This window comes from Eriocheir sinensis, chromosome 54, assembly GCF_024679095.1.
Source record: "Eriocheir sinensis breed Jianghai 21 chromosome 54, ASM2467909v1, whole genome shotgun sequence".
Lineage (NCBI taxonomy): Eukaryota > Metazoa > Arthropoda > Malacostraca > Decapoda > Varunidae > Eriocheir > Eriocheir sinensis.
Genome location: NC_066562.1, coordinates 5,852,601 through 5,872,366, shown reverse-complemented (window position 1 = coordinate 5,872,366; position 19,766 = coordinate 5,852,601). Strand labels below are relative to the sequence as shown.

Genomic DNA, 19,766 nt, shown 5'->3' with positions numbered 1-19,766 from the left:
GGTGACTGACTGACTGACTGGTATGGGTGACTGACTGACTGACTGGTATGGGTGACTGACTGGCTGACTGACTTATTAACTGTTTGGGTGGTTGGGTGACTGACTGACTGAATGACTGGCTGACTGGTGGGTTGACTGATTGACTGACCTACTAATTGACTTGAGTGACTGACTGCTTGACTAATTAACTAACTAACTGATTGACTAACCAGCTATCTATATCTATCGCTTTATCTATCTGACTGACTGACTGACTGGGTTAATGAATGGGGCGGTGAATATATGAATGTGTGTCCTTGCTCTTAAAAAAAACTCATCCACGTGAGATAATTATGGAAAACACGTATTGGGTAACCAGTCTGTCCGGCACGCGTTCACATTTAAGCTTTTTGAATACTAGTGGACGCAAAATGGTGGATTGAAGGAGTGAATGGAAGGAAGGAAGAAAGATATGAAAGACTGGAAAGAAGAAAAGGAAATGGAAGAGATGAAAAGTAAGGAGGGAAATAAGATAGGAAGAAATTGAGATAAAAAGGAGAGAATGAAAATTTGGAAGAAAGAAAAGGTGGAAGAAGAGAAAGGATTAAAAGTGAATGAAAGAAAGGAAAGAGGATGGAAGAAAGGAAGAAAGATTGTGAAAGAAAGAAAAGAGAATGAAAGAAAGGAAGAAAGATTGTGAAAGAAAGAAAAGAGAATGAAAGGAAAAAAGATTGAGAGAATGAAAGAAAGGAAAAAAGATTGTGAAAGAAAGAAAAGAGAATGAAAGAAATGAAGAAAGATTGTGAAAGAAAGGAAAGAGAATGAAAGAAATGAACAAAAGATTGTGAAAGAAAGAAAGGAAGAAAGATCGTGAAAAAAAGAAAGGAAGAAAGATTGAGAGAATGAAAGAAAGGAAAAAAGATTGTGAAAGAAAGAAAAGAGAATGAAAGAAAGGAAGAAAAGATTGTGAAAGAAAGAAAAGAGAATGAAAGAAAGGAAGAAAGATTGTGAAAGAAAGAAAAGAGAATGAAAGAAAGGAAGAAAGATTGTGAAAGAAAGAAAAGAGAATGAAAGAAATTAAAAAAAGATTGTGAAAGAAAGAAAAGAGAATGAAAGAAATGAAGAAAAGATTGTGAAAGAAAGAAAAGAGAATGAAAGAAAGGAAGAAAGATTGTGAAAGAAAGAAAAGAGAATGAAAGAAATGAAGAAAAGATTGTGAAAGAAAGAAAAGAGAATGAAAGAAAGGAAGAAAAGATTGTGAAAGAAAGAAAAGAGAATGAAAGAAAGGAAGAAAGATTGTGAAAGAAAGAAAAGAGAATGAAAGAAAGGAAGAAAGATTGTGAAAGAAAGAAAAGAGAATGAAAGAAAGGAAGAAAAGATTGTGAAAGAAAGAAAGGAAAAAGGATTGAGAGAATGAAAGAAAGAAAAAAAGATTGTGAAAGAAAAGAGAATGAAAGAAATGAAGAAAAGATTGTGAAAGAAAGAAAAGAGAATGAAAGAAAGGAAGAAAGATTGTGAAAGAAAGAAAAGAGAATGAAAGAAAGAAAAAAAGATTGTGAAAGAAAGAAAAGAGAATGAAAGAAATGAAGAAAGATTGTGAAAGAAAGAAAAGAGAATGAAAGAAAGGAAGAAAAGATTGTGAAAGAATGAAAAGAGAATGAAAGAAAGGAAGAAAGATTGTGAAAGAAAGAAAAGAGAATGAAAGAAAGGAAGAAAGATTGTGAAAGAAAGAAAAGAGAATGAAAGAAATGAAGAAAGATTGTGAAAGAAAGAAAAGAGAATGAAAGAAATGAAGAAAGATTGTGAAAGAATGAAAAGAGAATGAAATAAATGAAGAAAGATTGTGAAAGAAAGAAAATAATCTACTGTTGGATTAAAAAAGAAGTGAATGAAGGAAAAAAAAGCTAAAATAAAAGAAAGAGTTAAAAGATAATGATAAAAATGGATGCATAAAAGTGAAAGAAGAAAGAAGTCGAGAGAGAAATAATAAATTGAATATCTAAATGGAAAGAAGAATGAGAGAGAGAGAAAGAAAGAAAGGGAGAAAGGAAGGAAAACAATGAACAAAGAAACGTTGAAATTGAACAAGGAAGGAAGGAAGGAGGGAAGGAAGGAGAAGAACAAGAACAAGAGAACACAGCAATATGAGAGAGAGAGAGGAGGGGAATGTTATATTAAGGGAAGGGAAGGGGGAGGATTAGGAGGGAAACAATGAACAAAAAAAAACGTTGAAATTGAACAAGAAAGAAAGGAAGGAAGGAAGGAGAGAAGGAAGGAGAAGAACAAGAAGAACAAGTGAACACAGCAATATGAAAGAGAGGAGGGGAATGTTATATTAAAGAGAGCGAAGGGAAGGGAAGGAAGAGGAATTGCAAGAAATGGAAGAAATAGAAGGGAAGGAAGGAGAAAGATAAGATGAAGAAGAAAATGGATGGAAACAGAAAGAGGAGAGAATTGAAATGAAAACACAGGAAGAAAAAAAGAACGAGAGAAAGGGGAGAAGGAAAGGAAAGGGAAGAAAAAGGATAGACTGAAGAAGAGGAGGAAGTGGATAAGGAAGATAAGGAGGAAGAGCAAATAAGGGAAAGGAAAGGAAAAGGAAGAGAATGGAATAAAAGAAGAAAAGAGAAAGGAAAAGGAAAAGAAGAGGAAGAACAGGAAGAATGAAAAGAGGGAATAAGGAAAATAATGAATAAACGAAGAAGAGAATTAAAACAAAACAATAGGTAAACAGGAAAAGAAGGAAAGGAAAATAACAGGAAAAGAGAAAGAAAAAGGAAGAGAAAGGAAGAATGAAAATAAAGGGAATAAGGAAAAGAATGAATAAACGCAGAAGGAGAATAAAGATAAAACAATAAACAGGAAAAGAAGGAGAGGAAAAGAAAAAGAAAAAGGAAAAGAAGAGAAAAGGAAGAATGAAAAGAGGGAATAAGGAAAAGAATGAATAAACGAAGAGGAGAATAAAGATAAAACAATAAACAGGAAAAGAAGGAAAGGAAAAGAACAGAGGAAAAGAGAAAGAAAAAGGAAAAGAGGAAGAGAAAGGAAGAATGAAAAGAGGGAATAAGGAAAAGAATGAATAAACGAAGAGGAGAATAAAGATAAAACAATAAACAGGAAAAGAAGGAGAGGAAAAGAGAGAGAAAAAGGAAAAGAGGAAGAGAAAAGGAAGAATGAAAAGAGGAAATAAGGAAAAGAATGAATAAACGCAGAAGGAGGATAAAGATAAAACGATAAACAGGAAAAGAAGGAGAGGAAAAGAACAGAGGAAAAGGAAAAGAGGAAGAGAAAAGAAAGAATGAAAAGAAAGGGAAAAGGAAAAAAATGAATAAACGAAGAGGATAATTAAAACAAAACAATAAACGGAAAGAGAAGGAAGAAGAAGACCATAGAAAAAGAGAAGAAAAAGGAAGAGAAGAGGAAGAAAAAAGAAAAAAACAAAACAAAGCAAATACGAAAAATAACACGAAGCGAAGAATATAAAAAAAATCAATAAACAGGAAGAAGAAGAGAAAGGATGAAGAACCAGGAAAAAAGTAAAAATAAACATTCTCACTTATATAAAACCTGAAAATTTGATGTTACATAAATACGGGGCAATGTTAAGTGGGGTTACATAAGTATGAGCTATATGGTGAAGGAGGAAAGGGGATACAAGCCTATTGGAAAGAGAGAGAGAGAGAGAGAGAGAGAGAGAGAGAGAGAGAGAGAGAGAGAGAGAGAGAGAGAGAGAGGACGAACGTTAGTTATAGGAAAAAGTTATGCTAATGAAAGAAAAATGGTGAAAGTTAAATGAGTAAGAGAAATTAACTATATGGAGTGGAGGAGGAAGGGGATACAAGCCTAATGGGAAGGAGAGAGAGAGAGAGAGAGAGAGAGAGAGAGAGAGAGAGAGAGAGAGAGAGAGAGAGAGAGAGAGAGAGAGAGGGCGTTAGATATAGGAGAAAAAAAAATGTGCATGAAAAGAAAATGGAAAAAGATAAATGAGAAAAGAAATGTATGTGAAGAGAGAGAGAGAGAGAGAGAGAGAGAGAGAGAGAGAGAGAGAGAGAGAGAGAGAGAGAGAGAGAGAGAGAGAGAGAGAGACCGTAAGCTATGAAAAAGAAGTGTGGAAAAGAATGAAAAACAGTAAAAAAAAAACAAGGAAAGAAATTAGAAGGTATTGAAGGAAGGAATGCAAGGAGAGAGAGAGAGAGAGAGAGAGAGAGAGAGAGAGAGAGAGAGAGAGAGAGAGAGAGAGAGAGAGAGAGAGAGAGAGAGAGAGAGAGAGGATTCAGGGTGTCAATGAAAAAAAAGTTAGAAGAAAATGAAAATAAATAAATAAAATGTTTCGTAATCCTGAACTATACGAAGGAGAGAGAGAGAGAGAGAGAGAGAGAGAGAGAGAGAGAGAGAGAGAGAGAGAGAGAGAGAGAGAGAGAGAGAGAGAGAGAGAAGAAAACGATTGCAAACAGGAAGAGGAACTAACCAAAATGAACACACAAGAAGAAATAAAGAAATACGAGAGAAAGGGGAAGAAGGAGAAGAAGGGAGAAGGAAAGGAGAAAGGAAGAAAATAAGATAGACTAGAGAAAAAATAGAGCAGGGAAGTAGAAATATGATAAAAATAAAGAGCATTGATGAAGTAGATTAGGAAATTGAATGGTAGAATTGAAGGGTTGATACGGTAATGGGATTGATAGGTGGGGGTCTTCAAGGCAGCAAAAAGGAAGGAAGAATAGAAGAGTATAGAAAATAAGATAAATAAAGGAATAGAAAGGAAAGGAAAGAATAAACGGAGGGGCAGCAAAAAGGAAAGAAGAATAGAAGAGTATAGAAAATAAGATAAATAAAGGAATAGAAAGGAAAGGAAAGAATAAACGGAGAGGCAGCAAAAAGGAAAATGAGAATAGGGAAGTGTAGAAAATGAGATAAACAGGAATAGAAAGGAAAGGAAAGAATAAAGGGAGGGAACAATGAGTGTGTGTGTGTGTGTGTGTGTGTGTGTGTGTGTGTAAGAGAGAGAAACGGGAAAGAGAAAAATATATAACGGAGGAAGAAAAGGAGGAGGAGGAGGAGGAGGAGGAAGAGGTAGGAAAAAGGAAAAGAAAAGAAAGGAAGAAAATGTAAAAAGTAAATTAGACCAAACTGAAAGACGAGACAGACAGACACAGACAGACAGACAGACAGACATACAAACACACACACACACACACAGACAGACAGACAGACAGACAGACAGACAGACAGACACACACACACACACACACACACACACACAGACAGACAGACAGACAGACAGACAGACACACACACACACACACACACACACACACACACACACACACACACACACACACACACACACACACACACACACACAGACAGACAGACACACAGACAGACAGATAGATTGACAGACACAGACAGACAGATAGATTGACAGACACAGACAGACAGACACACACACACACACACACACACACACACACACACACACACACACACACACACACACACACACACAGACATAGATAGACAGACACACAGACAGACAGACAGACAGACAGACAAAGAGTGAGAGTGGGAAGACCCTGAGTTGATAAGGTGTAAGTAGAGAGAGAGAGACCTTCGCATAGAGTGAGTGCGTGAGGATAACGGGCGGATTTTTCTCTCTCTCTCTCCATATCAAACTTAATCCGTTATCGTGTGTGTGTGTGTGTGTGTGTGTGTGTGTGTGTGTGTGTGTGTGTATTATCTCCTAAACCCTATGCGTGTATTATAACATCTCTCTCTCTCTCACACACACACACACACACACACACACACACACACACACGTAATGCAAGGCAGGGTGTGTGTGTGTGTGTGTGTGTCGACGTGAGAGAGAGAGAGAGAGAGAGAGAGAGAGAGAGAGAGAGAGAGAGAGAGAGAGAGAGAGAGAGAGAGCTATTATAATACTCGCATAGGGTTTAGGAGATTATATATAACACACACACACACACACACACACACACACACACACACACACACACACACACACACACTCAGCTAATTAACAGGTGAAATCCCAGGTATACTTCCCCTCCTCGCTTCCTCCGCCTCCTCCTCCTTTGCATCATTATCTTTTTTTCCTCTCTCTTCTCTCTCTCTCTCTCTCTCACACACACACACACACACCACAAACTACCATCCTCTTCCCTCTCACCACCAGTCACCACCACCACCACCACCACACACCACTAACCTAACCTAACCTTACCTAACCTTACCTTACCTTACCTTACCTTACCTTACCTTGCCTAACCCTACCCTAATTCCACATACCACCACCACCATTACCTTACCTTACCTTACCTTACCTTACCTTACCTTACCATACCTTATCCTACTTCCACATACCACCACCACACACCACTAACCTAACCTAACCTTACCTTACCTTACCTTGCCCTACTTCCACATACCACCACCAGTCACCACCACCACCACCACCACACACCACTAACCTAACCTAACCTTACCCTACCTTACTTTCACATACCACCACCACCAATACCACCACCACCACACACCACCAACCTAACCTAACCTAACCTAACCACCTCTATTCCCACTTCAGGAGCGCAAATGGAACAAGAATGAGCGTCTCCGATTCCGTGAGGAGGCCGAGATGCTGAAGGGGCTGCAGCACCCTAACATAGTGCGCTTCTACGACTACTGGGAGGTGCACAGTGCCAAGAGGAGGTGCATCGTCCTGGTCACTGAGCTCATGACGTCTGGCACCCTGAAACAGTGAGTAGAAGGGGAGGGATGTGCAAGGGATGTGAGGGAAGGGACTATTGCATCTGGAAACATCAGAGTAGAGGAAGGGATGTGAAGGGAAGCACTGTTGATGGTCTTTTGGCACCCTTAACAGTGAGTAGAGGAAGGGATGTGAAGGGAAGCACTGTTGATGGTCTTTTGGCACCCTTAACAGTGAGTAGAGGAAGGGATGTGAAGGGAAGCACTGTTGATGGTCTTTTGGCACCCTTAACAGTGAGTAGAGGAAGGGATGTGAAGGGAAGCACTGTTGATGATCCCTTGGCACCCTTATGAAGGATGGAGGAGAATGGGAGAAGGGAGATAAAGGAGGAGGAGGAGAAGGAAGAGGAGAGAGAGAGAGAGAGAGAGAGAGAGAGAGAGAGAGAGAGAGAGAGAGAGAGAGAGAGAGAGAGAGAACAAATAGAATGATATAGAAGGGGGAAACAGTCACCCAATTTCCCATCTATGTCACTAAAGAATTGCTGGGATTTTTTTCTTCATTTGTTTCCCCCTCAAGGATGTGACTCACCCCTTCCTCTTCCTCCTCTTTCTTCCCCTGTGACTCATATCCTAGTTTCCCTTCCACATCCTCTCCCTTCCCTTCCTCTCATCCCTTCCACATCCTCTCCCTTCTCTTCCACATCCTCTCCCTTCCCTTCCTCTCATCCCTTCCACATCCTCTCCCTTCTCTTCCACATCCTCTCCCTTCCCTTCCACATCCTCTCCCTTCCCTTCCTCTCATCCCTTCCACATCCTCTCCCTTCTCTTCCACATCCTCTCCCGTCCCTTCCTCTCATCCCTTCCACATACTCTCCCTTCTTTCCTTGTGACTCATCTCCTAATCTCCCTTCCTCTCTCTCTTAGGACTGTTACTCACCTTCCATTTGTGTTGCTCATCCACCTAGTTATTGTTTTGCATGTTATTCTTCATTTCTTCACTTTGTTCACATTCTCCTTTCTTTTTTCTTTATAATTTGTTGCCCCCCTTCCCCCCCTCACGCCCTCCTCCCCCCACAGGCTAATTCTTCCATCACTAATTATTTTGATGTGATTATTACTCCTCAATTACTCACTTTGTTCATCTTTTCCTCCTTTCTTTTCCCTCTATATGTCATCCTTCTTAATTTTTCCTCATCTTTTCATTATTTTTTCATTTTTTCTTCATTTATTCACTTGTTTTTATTTACGCCCCCCACCCCCCCCACCCCCCTTATGTCATCCTTCTTAATTTTTCCTCCCCTTTTCATTATTTTTTAATTTTTTATTCATTTTTTCACTTGTTTTTATTTACCCCCCCCCCCCCCATATGTCATCCTTCTTAATTTTTCCTCCCCTTTTCATTATTTTTTCATTTTTTCTTCATTTATTCACTTGTTTTTATTTACCTCTTATGTCATCCTTCTTAATTTTCCTCATCTTTTCATTATTTTTCATTTTTCTTCATTTATTCACTTGTTTTGTTTACGCCTCTTATGTCATCCTTCTTAATTTTTCCTCATCTTTTCATTATTTTTCATTTTTCTTCATTTATTCACTTGTTTTTATTTCCGCCCCCCCCACACTTATGTCATCCTTCTTAATTTTTCCTCCCCTTTTCATTATTTTTTCATTTTTTCTTCATTTATTCACTTGTTTTTATTTACGCCACCCCCCCCCCCCCTTATGTCATCCTTCTTAATTTTTCCTCCCCTTTTCATTATTTTTTCATTTTTTCTTCATTTATTCACTTATTTTTTATTTACGCCACCCCCAATTCTTATGTCATCCTTCTTAATTTTCCTCATCTTTTCATTATTTTTCATTTTTCTTCATTTATTCACTTGTTTTATTTACGCCCCCCACCTTATGTCATCCTTCTTAATTTTTCCTCATCTTTTAATTTTTTTTTCATTTTTTCTTCATTTATTCACTTGTTTTTATTTACCCCCCCCCCCCCTTATGTCATCCTTCTTAATTTTTCCTCCCCTTTTCATTATTTTTCATTTTTCTTCATTTATTCACTTGTTTTATTTACGCCCCCTTATGTCATCCTTCTTCATTTTTCCTCATCTTTTCATTATTTTTTCATTTTTTCATTGATTCAGTTGTTTTTATTTACGCCCCCCCCTTATTTCATCCTTCTTAATTTTTCCTCATCTTTTCATTATTTTATCATTTTTTCTTCATTTATTCACTTATTTTTTATTTACGCCACCCCCCCCTTATGTCATCCTTCTTAATTTTTCCTCATCTTTTCATTATTTTTTCATTTTTCTTCATTTATTCACTTGTTTTGTTTACGCCCCCCCCTTTATGTCATCCTTCTTAATTTTTCCTCATCTTTTCATTATTTTTTCATTTTTTCTTCATTTATTCACTTGTTTTTATCTACGCCACCCCCCCTCACGGCCTCCTCCCCCCTCAGGTATCTCCGTCGGCTTCGCAAAGTCAACCTGAAGGTGCTCAAGAGTTGGTGCCGGCAGATCCTGAAGGGGCTGCAGTTCCTCCACTCCCGCTCGCCGCCCATCATCCACCGCGACCTCAAGTGCGACAACATCTTCGTCACGGGCACCACCGGTTCCGTCAAGATCGGCGACCTCGGCCTGGCCACCCTCAAGAACCGCTCCTGTGCCAAGTCCGTTATCGGTGAGTGAAGGAAAGGACAGAGGAAAGTGTGAATGTGTTTAGAGTTAGAAGGGGGAATGATAGGAAAAGGAATAGGAGGAACGCCGTTTACCATCAGGTCTGTTTTGAATGTGTAGAAATTAGGAAGAAGAATAGGGAGAAGGAATAGAGATAGGAAGAAGAATAGGAAGAAGGAATAGAGATAGGAAGAAGGAATAGAGATAGGAATAGAGATAGGAAGAAGGAATAGAGATAAGAAGAAGGAATAGGAAGAAGGAATAGAGATAGGAAGAAGAATAGGAAGAAGGAATAGAGATAGGAAGAAGAATAGGAAGAAGGAATAGAGATAAGAAGAAGGAATAGGAAGAAGGAATAGAGATAGGAAGAAGAATAGGAAGAAGGAATAGAGATAGGAAGAAAAATAGGAAGAAGGAATAGAGATAAGAAGAAGGAATAGGAAGAAGGAATAGAGATAGGAAGAAGAATAGGAAGAAGGAATAGAGATAGGAAGAAGAATAGGAAGAAGGAATAGAGATAGGAAGAAGAATAGGAAGAAGGAATAGAGATAGGAAGAAGAATAGGAAGAAGGAATAGAGATAGGAAGAAGAATAGGAAGAAGGAATAGAGATAGGAAGAAGAATAGGGAGAAGGAATAGAGATAGGAAGAAGAATAGGAAGAAGGAATAGAGATAGGAAGAAGAATAGGAAGAAGGAATAGAGATAGGAAGAAGAATAGGAAGAAGGAATAGAGATAGAAAGAAGGAATAGAGATAGGAAGAAGGAATAGGAAGAAGGAATAGAGATAGGAAGAAGAATAGGAAGAAGGAATAGAGATAGGAAGAAGAATAGGAAGAAGGAATAGAGATAGGAAGAAGAATAGGAAGAAGGAATAAAGATAGGAAGAAGGAATAGAGATAGGAAGAAGAATAGAAAGAAGGAATAGAGATAGGAAGAAGAATAGGAAGAAGGAATAGATAGGAAGAAGGAATAGAGATAGGAAGAAGAATAGGAAGAAGGAATAGAGATAGGAAGAAGAATAGGAAGAAGGAATAGAGATAGGAAGAAGAATAGAAAAAAGGAATAGAGATAGGAAGAAGAATAGGAAGAAGGAATAGAGATAGGAAGAAGGAATAGAGATAGGAAGAAGAATAGAAAAAAGGAATAGAGATAGGAAGAAGGAATAGGAAGAAGGAATAGAGATAGGAAGAAGGAATAGAGATAGGAAGAAGGAATAGAGATAGGAAGAAGAATAGAAAAAAGGAATAGAGATAGGAAGAAGGAATAGGAAGAAGGAATAGAGATAGGAAGAAGAATAGGAAGAAGGAATAGAGATAGGAAGAAGGAATAGAGATAGGAAGAAGAATAGGAAGAAGGAATAGAGATAGGAAGAAGAATAGAAAAAAGGAATAGAGATAGGAAGGAGGAATAGAGATAGGAAGAAGGAATAGAGATAGGAAGAAGAATAGGAAGAAGGAATAGAGATAGGAAGAAGAATAGGAAGAAGGAATAGAGATAGGAAGAAGAATAGGAAGAAGGAATAGAGATAGGAAGAAGAATAGGAAGAAGGAATAGAGATAGGAAGAAGAATAGGAAGAAGGAATAGAGATAGGAAGAAGAATAGGAAGAAGGAATAGAGATAGGAAGAAGGAATAGAAGGACATGTACTATTCAGGTGTGTTTTGGATGCATAGAAAGATAAAGATTAAGAAGAAGAATGAGAATAAGGAATAGGAAGAAGGAAGAAGGAAGAAGGTCATATATCAAGTCTGTTTTGAATGTTTAAAAGGGTAAAGATTAAGACAAACAAGAGCAAGGAATGGGAATAAGGATTAGGATTAGGATTAGGAATAACAATAGAAAGAAGATCATGTGTCAAATCTAATCAGCGCCAGACAGACAGACAGACAGACACACAGACAGGCAGACAGACAGTGATCCATCTATCAAACCTCCCAGAATCTACCAACAGACTCTTAAACAGGATCAAATACCACAAACTCCCCTGTAATGAGATTCAACCAAAATATATGACTTGAAGGTTAATTATAGACAACGGAAAGGACACAGGGCATGGAAGAGGAGGAGGAGGAGGAGGAGGAGGAGGAGGTAGAGAAAGGTGAAGGTGGAAGAGGAGAAAGTATGAAGAGTAGAAGGAAGAGGAGGAGGAGGAGGAGGGGGGAAAGGAGATATGGAAGATTGGAAGAAGAGGAGGAGGAGGAGGAAGATGAGGTATGGAGATTGGAAAGATAGGGAGTAGAAAGAAGAGAAGAAGAAGAAGAAGAAGAAGAAGAGGAAGAGGAAGAAGTAGGAACAGGATGTATAGAAAGAAGGAGGAAGAGGAGGTAGAGTAGACAGAGGAGGAGGAAGAAGAAGAAGAAGAAGAAGAAGAAGAGGAGGAGGAGGAGGAGGGAGGTAGTAGATTCAAGGTTACTGGTCTCTCTCTATTCATAACTTGCATTACTTCCCTCCCTCTGTGTGTGTGTGTGTGTGTGTGTGTGTGTGTGCCTACTCCTCCTCCTCCTCCTCCTCTTCCTCTTCCTCCTTTGTCTCCACTTCCCTTTCCTCTTCTTCCTTTTTCTTCTCTTTGTTCTTTTATTCTGAATGCTAAGAATGAAAGATCAGTTAGATAAAAGTCCATATTATTATTATTATTATTATTATTATTATTATTATTATTATTATTATTATTATTATTATTATTATTATTATTATTATTATCATTATTGCATTTCATTTCCCACACACACAAACCCTTTTTTTGCCGACCTTTATTTATTTTCCCCTTGATAACAAAATAAGAAGAAAATGTAAAAAAAGAAAGTGCAGAAAGAAAGGAAAAGAGAAGGAAAGGAGGAAAAAAATTACCCCCCATACTCACCCGTTCTCCCCCCCACAGGCACCCCAGAGTTCATGGCCCCCGAGGTCTACGAGGAGCACTACGACGAGATGGTGGACGTGTACGCCTTCGGGATGTGCATGATGGAGATGGCCACGCTGGAGTACCCCTACAAGGAGTGCTCCGGCCCGGCACAGATCTACAAGAAAGTCACCACGGTAAGGACGAGGAAGAGTTGGTGATTGGGTGGGTAAGGATGAGGAAGATTGGGTGGGTAAGGTTCAGGAAGATTGGGTGGGTAAGGTTCAGGAAGAGTTGGTGATTGGGTGGGTAAGGATGAGGAAGATTGGGTGGGTAAGGATGAGGAAGATTGGGTGGGTAAGGTTCAGGAAGAGTTGGTGATTGGGTGGGTAATGATGAGGAAGATTGGGTGGGTAAGGATGAGGAAGATTGGGTGGGTAAGGTTCAGGAAGAGTTGGTGATTGGGTGGGTAATGATGAGGAAGATTGGGTGGGTAAGGTTCAGGAAGATTGGGTGGGTAAGGTTCAGGAAGAGTTGGTGATTGGGTGGGTAATGATGAGGAAGATTGGGTGGGTAAGGTTCAGGAAGATTGGGTGGGTAAGGTTCAGGAAGATTGGGTGGGTAAGGTTCAGGAAGAGTTGGTGATTGGGTGGGTAAGGATGAGGAAGATTGGGTGGGTAAGGATGAGGAAGATTGGGTGGGTAAGGTTCAGGAAGATTGGGTGGGTAAGGTTCAGGAAGATTGGGTGGTTAAGGTTCAGGAAGAGTTGGTGATTGGGTGGGTAAGGATGAGGAAGATTGGGTGGGTAAGGTCCAGGAAGATTGGGTGGGTAAGGTTCAGGAAGATTGGGTGGGTAAGGTTCAGGAAGATTGGGTGGGTAAGGTTCAGGAAGATTGGGTGGGTAAGGTTCAGGAAGATTGGGTGGGTAAGGTTCAGGAAGATTGGGTGGGTAAGGTTCAGGAAGATTGGGTGGGTAAGGTTCAGGAAGATTGGGTGGGTAAGGTTCAGGAAGATTGGGTGGGTAAGGATGAGGAAGATTGGGTGGGTAAGGATGAGGAAGATTGGGTGGGTAAGGATGAGGAAGATTGGGTGGGTAAGGTTCAGGAAGATTGGGTGGGTAAGGATGAGGAAGATTGGGTGGGTAAGGTTCAGGAAGATTGGGTGGGTAAGGTTCAGGAAGATTGGGTGGGTAAGGTTCAGGAAGATTGGGTGGGTAAGGATGAGGAAGATTGGGTGGGTAAGGTTCAGGAAGATTGGGTGGGTAAGGTTCAGGAAGATTGGGTGGGTAAGGTTCAGGAAGAGTTGGGGAGTGGGTGGGTTAGGATGAGGAAGATTGGGTAAGGTTCAGGAAGATTGGGTGGGTAAGGTTCAGGAAGATTGGGTGGGTAAGGTTCAGGAAGATTGGGTGGGTAAGGTTCAGGAAGATTGGGTGGGTAAGGTTCAGGAAGATTAGGTGGGTAGGTTCAGGAAGATTGGGTGTGAAAGGTTCAGGAAGATTGGGTGGGTAAGGTTCAGGAAGATTGGGTGGGTAAGGTTCAGGAAGATTGGGTGGGTAAGGTTCAGGAAGAGTTGGTGATTGGGTGGGTAAGGATGAGGAAGATTGGGTGGGTAAGGTTCAGGAAGATTGGGTGGGTAAGGTTCAGGAAGATTGGGTGGGTAAGGTTCAGGAAGATTGGGTGGGTAAGGTTCAGGAAGAGTTGGTGATTGGGTGGGTAAGGTTCAGGAAGATTGGGTGGGTAAGGTTCAGGAAGATTGGGTGGGTAAGGTTCAGGAAGATTGGGTGGGTAAGGATGAGGAAGATTGGGTGGGTAAGGTTCAGGAAGATTGGGTGGGTAAGGTTCAGGAAGATTGGGTGGGTAAGGTTCAGGAAGATTGGGTGGGTAAGGTTCAGGAAGATTGGGTGGGTAAGGTTCAGGAAGATTGGGTGGGTAAGGTTCAGGAAGATTGGGTGGGTAAAGATGAGGAAGATTGGGTGGGTAAGGATGAGGAAGATTGGGTGGGTAAGGTTCAGGAAGATTTGGTGCTGTGACGGAGCTGTTGACATTCTCTCCCTATTCCCTATTCCATCCAGATCTCATCCCTGTACCATCCATATCCCTTCTGCAAGAGCATCTTCATTCTCTCATCCCTTCCGCTGGTTAACTCTGGAACAGCCTCCCTTTGTCTGTATTTCCTCTTGCCTACTGTAGTGCAGCTGACGTACCTGACGGGCCAGCCTCCCATAACTCACTCTGCGATGGGGCTGCCTCTTTGGCCTTGCACTTGGACGCCAATGCCATGTATATATTTTTAGAGCCATTGGTGTCCATTTGACCAAAATTATTATTTCTAAATACTTATATTCATGCCAATGGCGTCATTTTTTGCTCGAGTGTAAGTTTTTTTTTACTGATTCATAAAAACTACAACAAATAGCGAAGTCATTGATATACCATGTACAATGATAAATGCAGGTTTTGGGGAGGAAAATAGCTGAGAAACAAAATATTTTGGCGCGCTAAAAAACTGACTGGAGCCGGCGAGAGACCGGACTTTACAAATGAGCACGGAAAAGAAAACTTATTGAAACTTATGGTCCATGAGAGGGTTAAGGAGTGGCTCTCCCGTCTCGCTGGTCGCAGGTTCGATCCCGGCGCCGGCAAAACCTTTCCTTGTCTGGATTAAATTCTCGTGTGTTTCGTTACATGCAGACGTTGTGTGGGAGTATAGTAAAGAGGAAATTCAGGACGTTACACTACGCCTTGGACTCTTAAGGAGGAGAGTATCAGGATGCCTCTCCACCTGAAATTGACCTGTCTTGTGATCTCCCCTTCTGTTTTCTTTCCCCTTCATCCATCAGCAGAATTCTCGTCTCCTCACCTGTATCCCCTCTCTGCAACTAACCACCTTTTACATTTCTCTATTCCCTTTATTCTTCTTCATTCCTCACCACACCTCCTTCTTTCTCCTCTTTTTGTTCCTCTTCTTCCTTCCATCATCACTAATTCTCATCTCTTCACCTCGCCCCTGTCCTCTCTCTGCAACTAACCAATTTTTACATTTCTCTATTCCCTTTATTATTCTTCATTCCTCACCGTACCTCCTCCTTTCTCCTCTTTTCGTTCCCCTTCTTCCTTCCATCATCACTAATTCTCATCTCTTCACCTCGCCCCTTTCCCCTCTCTGCAGCTAACCAACTTTTACATTTCTCTATTCCCTTTATTCTTCTTCATTTCTCACTGTACCTCCTTCTTCCTCCTCTTTTCATTCCTCTTCTTCCTTCCATCATCACTAATTCTCATCTCTTCACCTCGCCCCTTTCCTCTCTCTGCAACTAACCACTTTTTACATTATTCTCCTTATGCAACTTTCTTCCTCACTGTACCTCCTTTCTCCTCTTTTCATTCCTCTTCTTCCTTCCATCATCACTAATTCTCATCTCTTCATCTCGCCCCTGTCCTCTCTCTGCAACTAACCACTTTTTACATTTCCATTCCCTTTCTTTAACTTCATTCCTCACCCCACCTCCTTTCTCCTTCCGCTTCTTCCTTCACTTCCATTCTCGTCTCTTTACCTCTCCTCTGTTCCCTTTCTTCATCCTTATCATTCCCGCCCGTGCCGCCATCACCAGTCTCCTCTTCCTCCCCAGGGTGTGCGGCCTCAGAGCTTCCTGAAGATCGAGGACGAGGACGTGAAGTACATTGTGGATTGGTGCACTCGCCTACACAACGCAGAGAGGTGAGGGTGTGCAAATTTTTTTCATCCCCTCGGCCCATTTTGATCACATTCTGCCCCTGCCGCCTTCTTCCTCTGCATATCCTTTCTTTTGTCTTTTCTCTGCAGTTTCAATCAGACATCGGGTGATTTGTTATGTTATGTATTTAATTACGATTTCGATTACTTAGGAAAATAATTGGGTACTTGATTACAATTATGATTACTTGAAAAACTAATTGATTGCGATTACAGATTATGGTTACCCCGTGTCTGGTTTTAATCTTTTCAGTCTTCAATCTTTTTTTTTTCTCATATTTTCCGTTTTGCTATTAATTTTTTTTTCCCGCACTTTTTTTTCATTTTTCTTTCTTCCTTTTGCATTTTCCCTTTTTCTCCGTCTTCATCTTTTCCTTCCGCAGTTTCAGTCTTTTTCCTCCTCTTATTTTTTTCCTGTTTCTTTTTCCAGCTTCTTCCTTTTCTCCTCTTCCTCTTTCTCTTAATTTCCTTTCTTCTCCATATTTTTTCTACATATTCTTCCTTTGTTTTTTATTTTATTTTATTTCTCTTCCTCTGTTTCTTCTCTCCGTTCTTTCTTGTAAGGGAGAAAAATACTATAGTTTCCCCGCCTTGCGTTTTCCTCTTGGATCGGAAAATGTACGTAGGAAAGGTGCGGAAAGGAAGGAAGGAAGGAAAGAAAGCTTGGATTGGAAAACGTACAGAGGAAAGGTGCGGAAAGGAAGGAAGGAAGGAAAGAAAGCTTGGATAGGAAAATATAAAGAAAAAGTGTTTAAAGGAAAGAAAGGAAGAAAATAAAATGAAAGAAAGTGCAAAGAGAAAGAAAAAGAGGAGAAAAATATTGAAACTAGAAAGAAAAGAGAAGGAAAAGATAGAAAGAGAAGGAAAAAAGAGGAAAGAAAAAGATTGAGACTAGAAAGAAAAGAGAAGGAAAAGATAGAAAGAGAAGGAAAAAAAGAGGAAAAAAAGATTGAAACAAAGAAAGAAGGAAAAAAAGAGGAAAAAAAGATTGAAACAAAGAAAGAGAAGGAAAAAAAGAGGAAAAAAAGATTGAAACAGAAAGAAAGAGAAGGAAAAAAAGAGGAAAAAAAATGAAACTAAGAAAGAAAAGATAGAAAGAAAAAAGAAAAAAGTGAAAATGCAAAAAAGAAGACAAATAAAAAATAAAAAAACAAATAAAAAAAATAAAAACAAGAAAATCAGAAAATGAGGACAAAGCAAGTAAGAAAAACACAAGTAAACAAAAACATCAAAACAAGATAATATTACCCAAGAAAAGATACATAGCAAGATAAAAAGCAGATAAACAAGGTCAATTTCACCCTAGTTCACCTTGAGATTAGGGTGATAAGGGGATAGGGGACAGGAAGGGAGGGAGGAGAGGGAGAGAGGGGAAGAGGAGGAGGAGGAGGAGGAGGAGGTGAGGAAGGAATGGTAGGGAGGAGGGAGGATTAAGAAGGAAGGGAGGAGAGGGAAAAGGAGAGAGCTGGGAAGAGGAGGAGGAGGAGGAAGGAATGGTAGGGAGGGAGAGAAGAATAGGGTGAGAAAGGGAGAGAAGAAAGGGAGGATTATGAAGGAAGGGAGGAGAGAGAGAGGAGGAGGAAGGGAGAGAAAAAAAGGGAAAGAATAGGGAGGAGGGGGGGTTAAGAAGGAAGGGAGGAAAGGGAGAAGGAGAAGGAAGGAATGGAAGGAAGGGAGAGGAAGATAGATGAAGAAGGGATAGAGAAGGATAGGGATGAAGGACAGACAGCAAGGGATAGGGAAGGATAGGGCTAACCAGGAAGGGACAGGAGGGGGAGTCAGATAGGGGAGACGTAAGGTAACGGAGAGGAACTGCATTATATCTACATTCTCATCACACTGGTTTTAAAAAGGAGGAGTGATGTAATGGAAGGAGGAGGAGGAGGAGGAGGAGGGTACAAGTGGAAGAGGAAGAGGAGAGCGTGGCAGACAGGTTGATCAGGTTGTCTTGAAACGCCCAAAACAACAAAAACAGGTGACACACTTTTGCTTCCTGGCCCACAATATCTTTTTCATTTCTTTCTCCTTTGCATTCCTCTAACACAAGAACATGAAGGTTGGTATCATAAAACACTACTGCTTCTCACATTAACAATTTCTAAAGGTTACAGAGCGGGTCAGTCGAGTTCTAATGAGTGTCTCCTCGGGAAGGGGAAGTAAGGAGAGGGAAAGGGAAGAGAGAGGGAGAGGGAAAGGAGAGGAACGGAGAGGGAAGAGGAAGGGAGGAAGGGGAAGTGAGGAAAGGGGAAGAAAAAGAGAGAGAAAGGGAAGGGAGAGTAACAGAGAGGGAAGAGGAAGGGAGGAAGGGAAGTGAGGAGAGGAGAAGAAAAAGAGAGAGAAAGGGAAGAGAGAGGGAGAGGAACGGAGAGGGAAGAGGAAGGGAGGAAGGGGAAGTGAGGAAAGGAGAAGAAAAAGAGAGAGAAAGGGAAGAGAGAAGGAGAGGAAGGGAAGAACAGAAAGGGAAAGGAGAGAAAGGAGAGGGAGGGAGAAGGGGAAAGGGGAAGGAGGAAGAAGTAAGGAGATAGGCGTATGTGTGTGTGTGTGTGTGTGTGTGTGGATTATGGGCTCAGCAAGGAAGGAGGAATGTCACCGTAACACAACACCGAGGTCTGAGTGTGACGCCACGCTGGGTCTGACTTCCCTAGAGCCAGTTTTCTCGCGGCGGGCCTCGACTCCAGTTAGAATTGCATCCGTCTCCGCTGCCTCCACCTCCGTTACATAAACACACAACCAGCGGAAGGGAAGTGGAGGACAGTTGGAATATAAGTGGACTGGATTGATCAGGGGGCTTTTGAGTTCCTGCTGTGTCTTATGTGTATGTAGTGAGCCTTGTGACTACCTTGTGATGGGGGACACTTCAGGATGGTGTTATCCATCCCCCTGAGTCCTGTGTCGTGTGGATGAGTGCCGTGGGCTGTACAGAGGATGATGAACCAGCGAGTTGTGAGCTATGAGGTGCAGGACGTGTTAGGGGTGCAGGGACGTGCGCCGAGCCTGGACCCCCTGCCTCGGCCCCTCTCCAGGCAGGGTGTGGCCAGCCCCTGCCTCGCCCCGGTCCTCAGAAGGGTGTACAGCGAGAGCAACTTCCAGCGAGGGTTTGTGGTGCAGCGCGAGGTGTCTGAGTGTGTGTCCTGCCAGCGACCCAGCCAGGAGTGTGCTGCGTGGTACCCCCTCAGCCCCACACCCCCCCCTGCCGCCCCCCCTGCCAGCACGCCACTCCTCTGCCAAGCCCTGTACCTCCCCCCCTCCTATGTGCTCCTGAACGCCCCCTCGCCGGCCTCCCCGCCGCCCCGGCAGCCTCACAGCGTTGACTTTGTGTCCTCGGCCGCCACAATGTTCACCATGGCCGGCAGCCCCAGGGAGGGTGCCGGGCGCTGCGGCACACCCACACCAATGGCCACACCCACGGCCTGCTGGTCCCCCGCACCCCACCTCCAGCCCCAACCCCAACCCCACACCAGCAGCTGTTCCTGCACCCGGGTCAGCCCCGTGCGCCCCGCCGTGTGCTACCCCTTCTCCCCGCCAAACCCCAGCCCATGGCCCACCCCTCCCCCACGGCCTGAGCTCCCCGCCACCCCATCCTCCCCACTCTACCGCCGCTCCTCAGACCCCCTCGCTGAAGGCTGGCCGGCCCTCCCCCAGCCCCCATCCTCCCCCAAACTTCCCCAGCTCCGCACCAGGTCCTACTCCACCCACCTCCCCCCCAGGCCCAGCGACCTGGAGGGGGAGCTGCCCCAGCCCGGGGAAGACATCCGACGCCAGCGCAAGCCCAGCAGCCCCTTGCTGTGTTACTCCAGCCCACAGCTGGGGA

General features: G+C 42.1%; 2 protein-coding genes across 22 annotated transcripts in view; both read left to right on the top strand.

The window, feature by feature from the left end:
• LOC126983627 (serine/threonine-protein kinase WNK1-like) overlaps positions 1 to 19,766 on the top strand; it is a 167,535-nt gene that overhangs the window by 89,391 nt on the left and 58,378 nt on the right. For all 21 annotated transcript variants that reach the window (XM_050836489.1, XM_050836487.1, XM_050836495.1 and 18 more), the window contains 4 exons: positions 6,581 to 6,753; positions 9,167 to 9,387; positions 12,263 to 12,420; positions 15,852 to 15,940. In XM_050836489.1, the coding sequence (XP_050692446.1) occupies positions 6,581 to 6,753; positions 9,167 to 9,387; positions 12,263 to 12,420; positions 15,852 to 15,940 (641 nt within the window). The remainder of the gene's footprint in view (positions 1 to 6,580; positions 6,754 to 9,166; positions 9,388 to 12,262; positions 12,421 to 15,851; positions 15,941 to 19,766) is intronic.
• Positions 15,947 to 19,766, top strand: part of LOC126983629 (nascent polypeptide-associated complex subunit alpha, muscle-specific form-like) — a 4,913-nt gene continuing 1,093 nt past the window's right edge. The window contains exons 1-2 of the mRNA XM_050836500.1: positions 15,947 to 16,586; positions 16,646 to 19,766. The exon at positions 16,646 to 19,766 is cut by the window's right edge and continues 1,093 nt beyond it. Coding sequence (XP_050692457.1) covers positions 18,881 to 19,766 — 886 coding nt within the window. The 5' untranslated portion in view covers positions 15,947 to 16,586; positions 16,646 to 18,880. The remainder of the gene's footprint in view (positions 16,587 to 16,645) is intronic.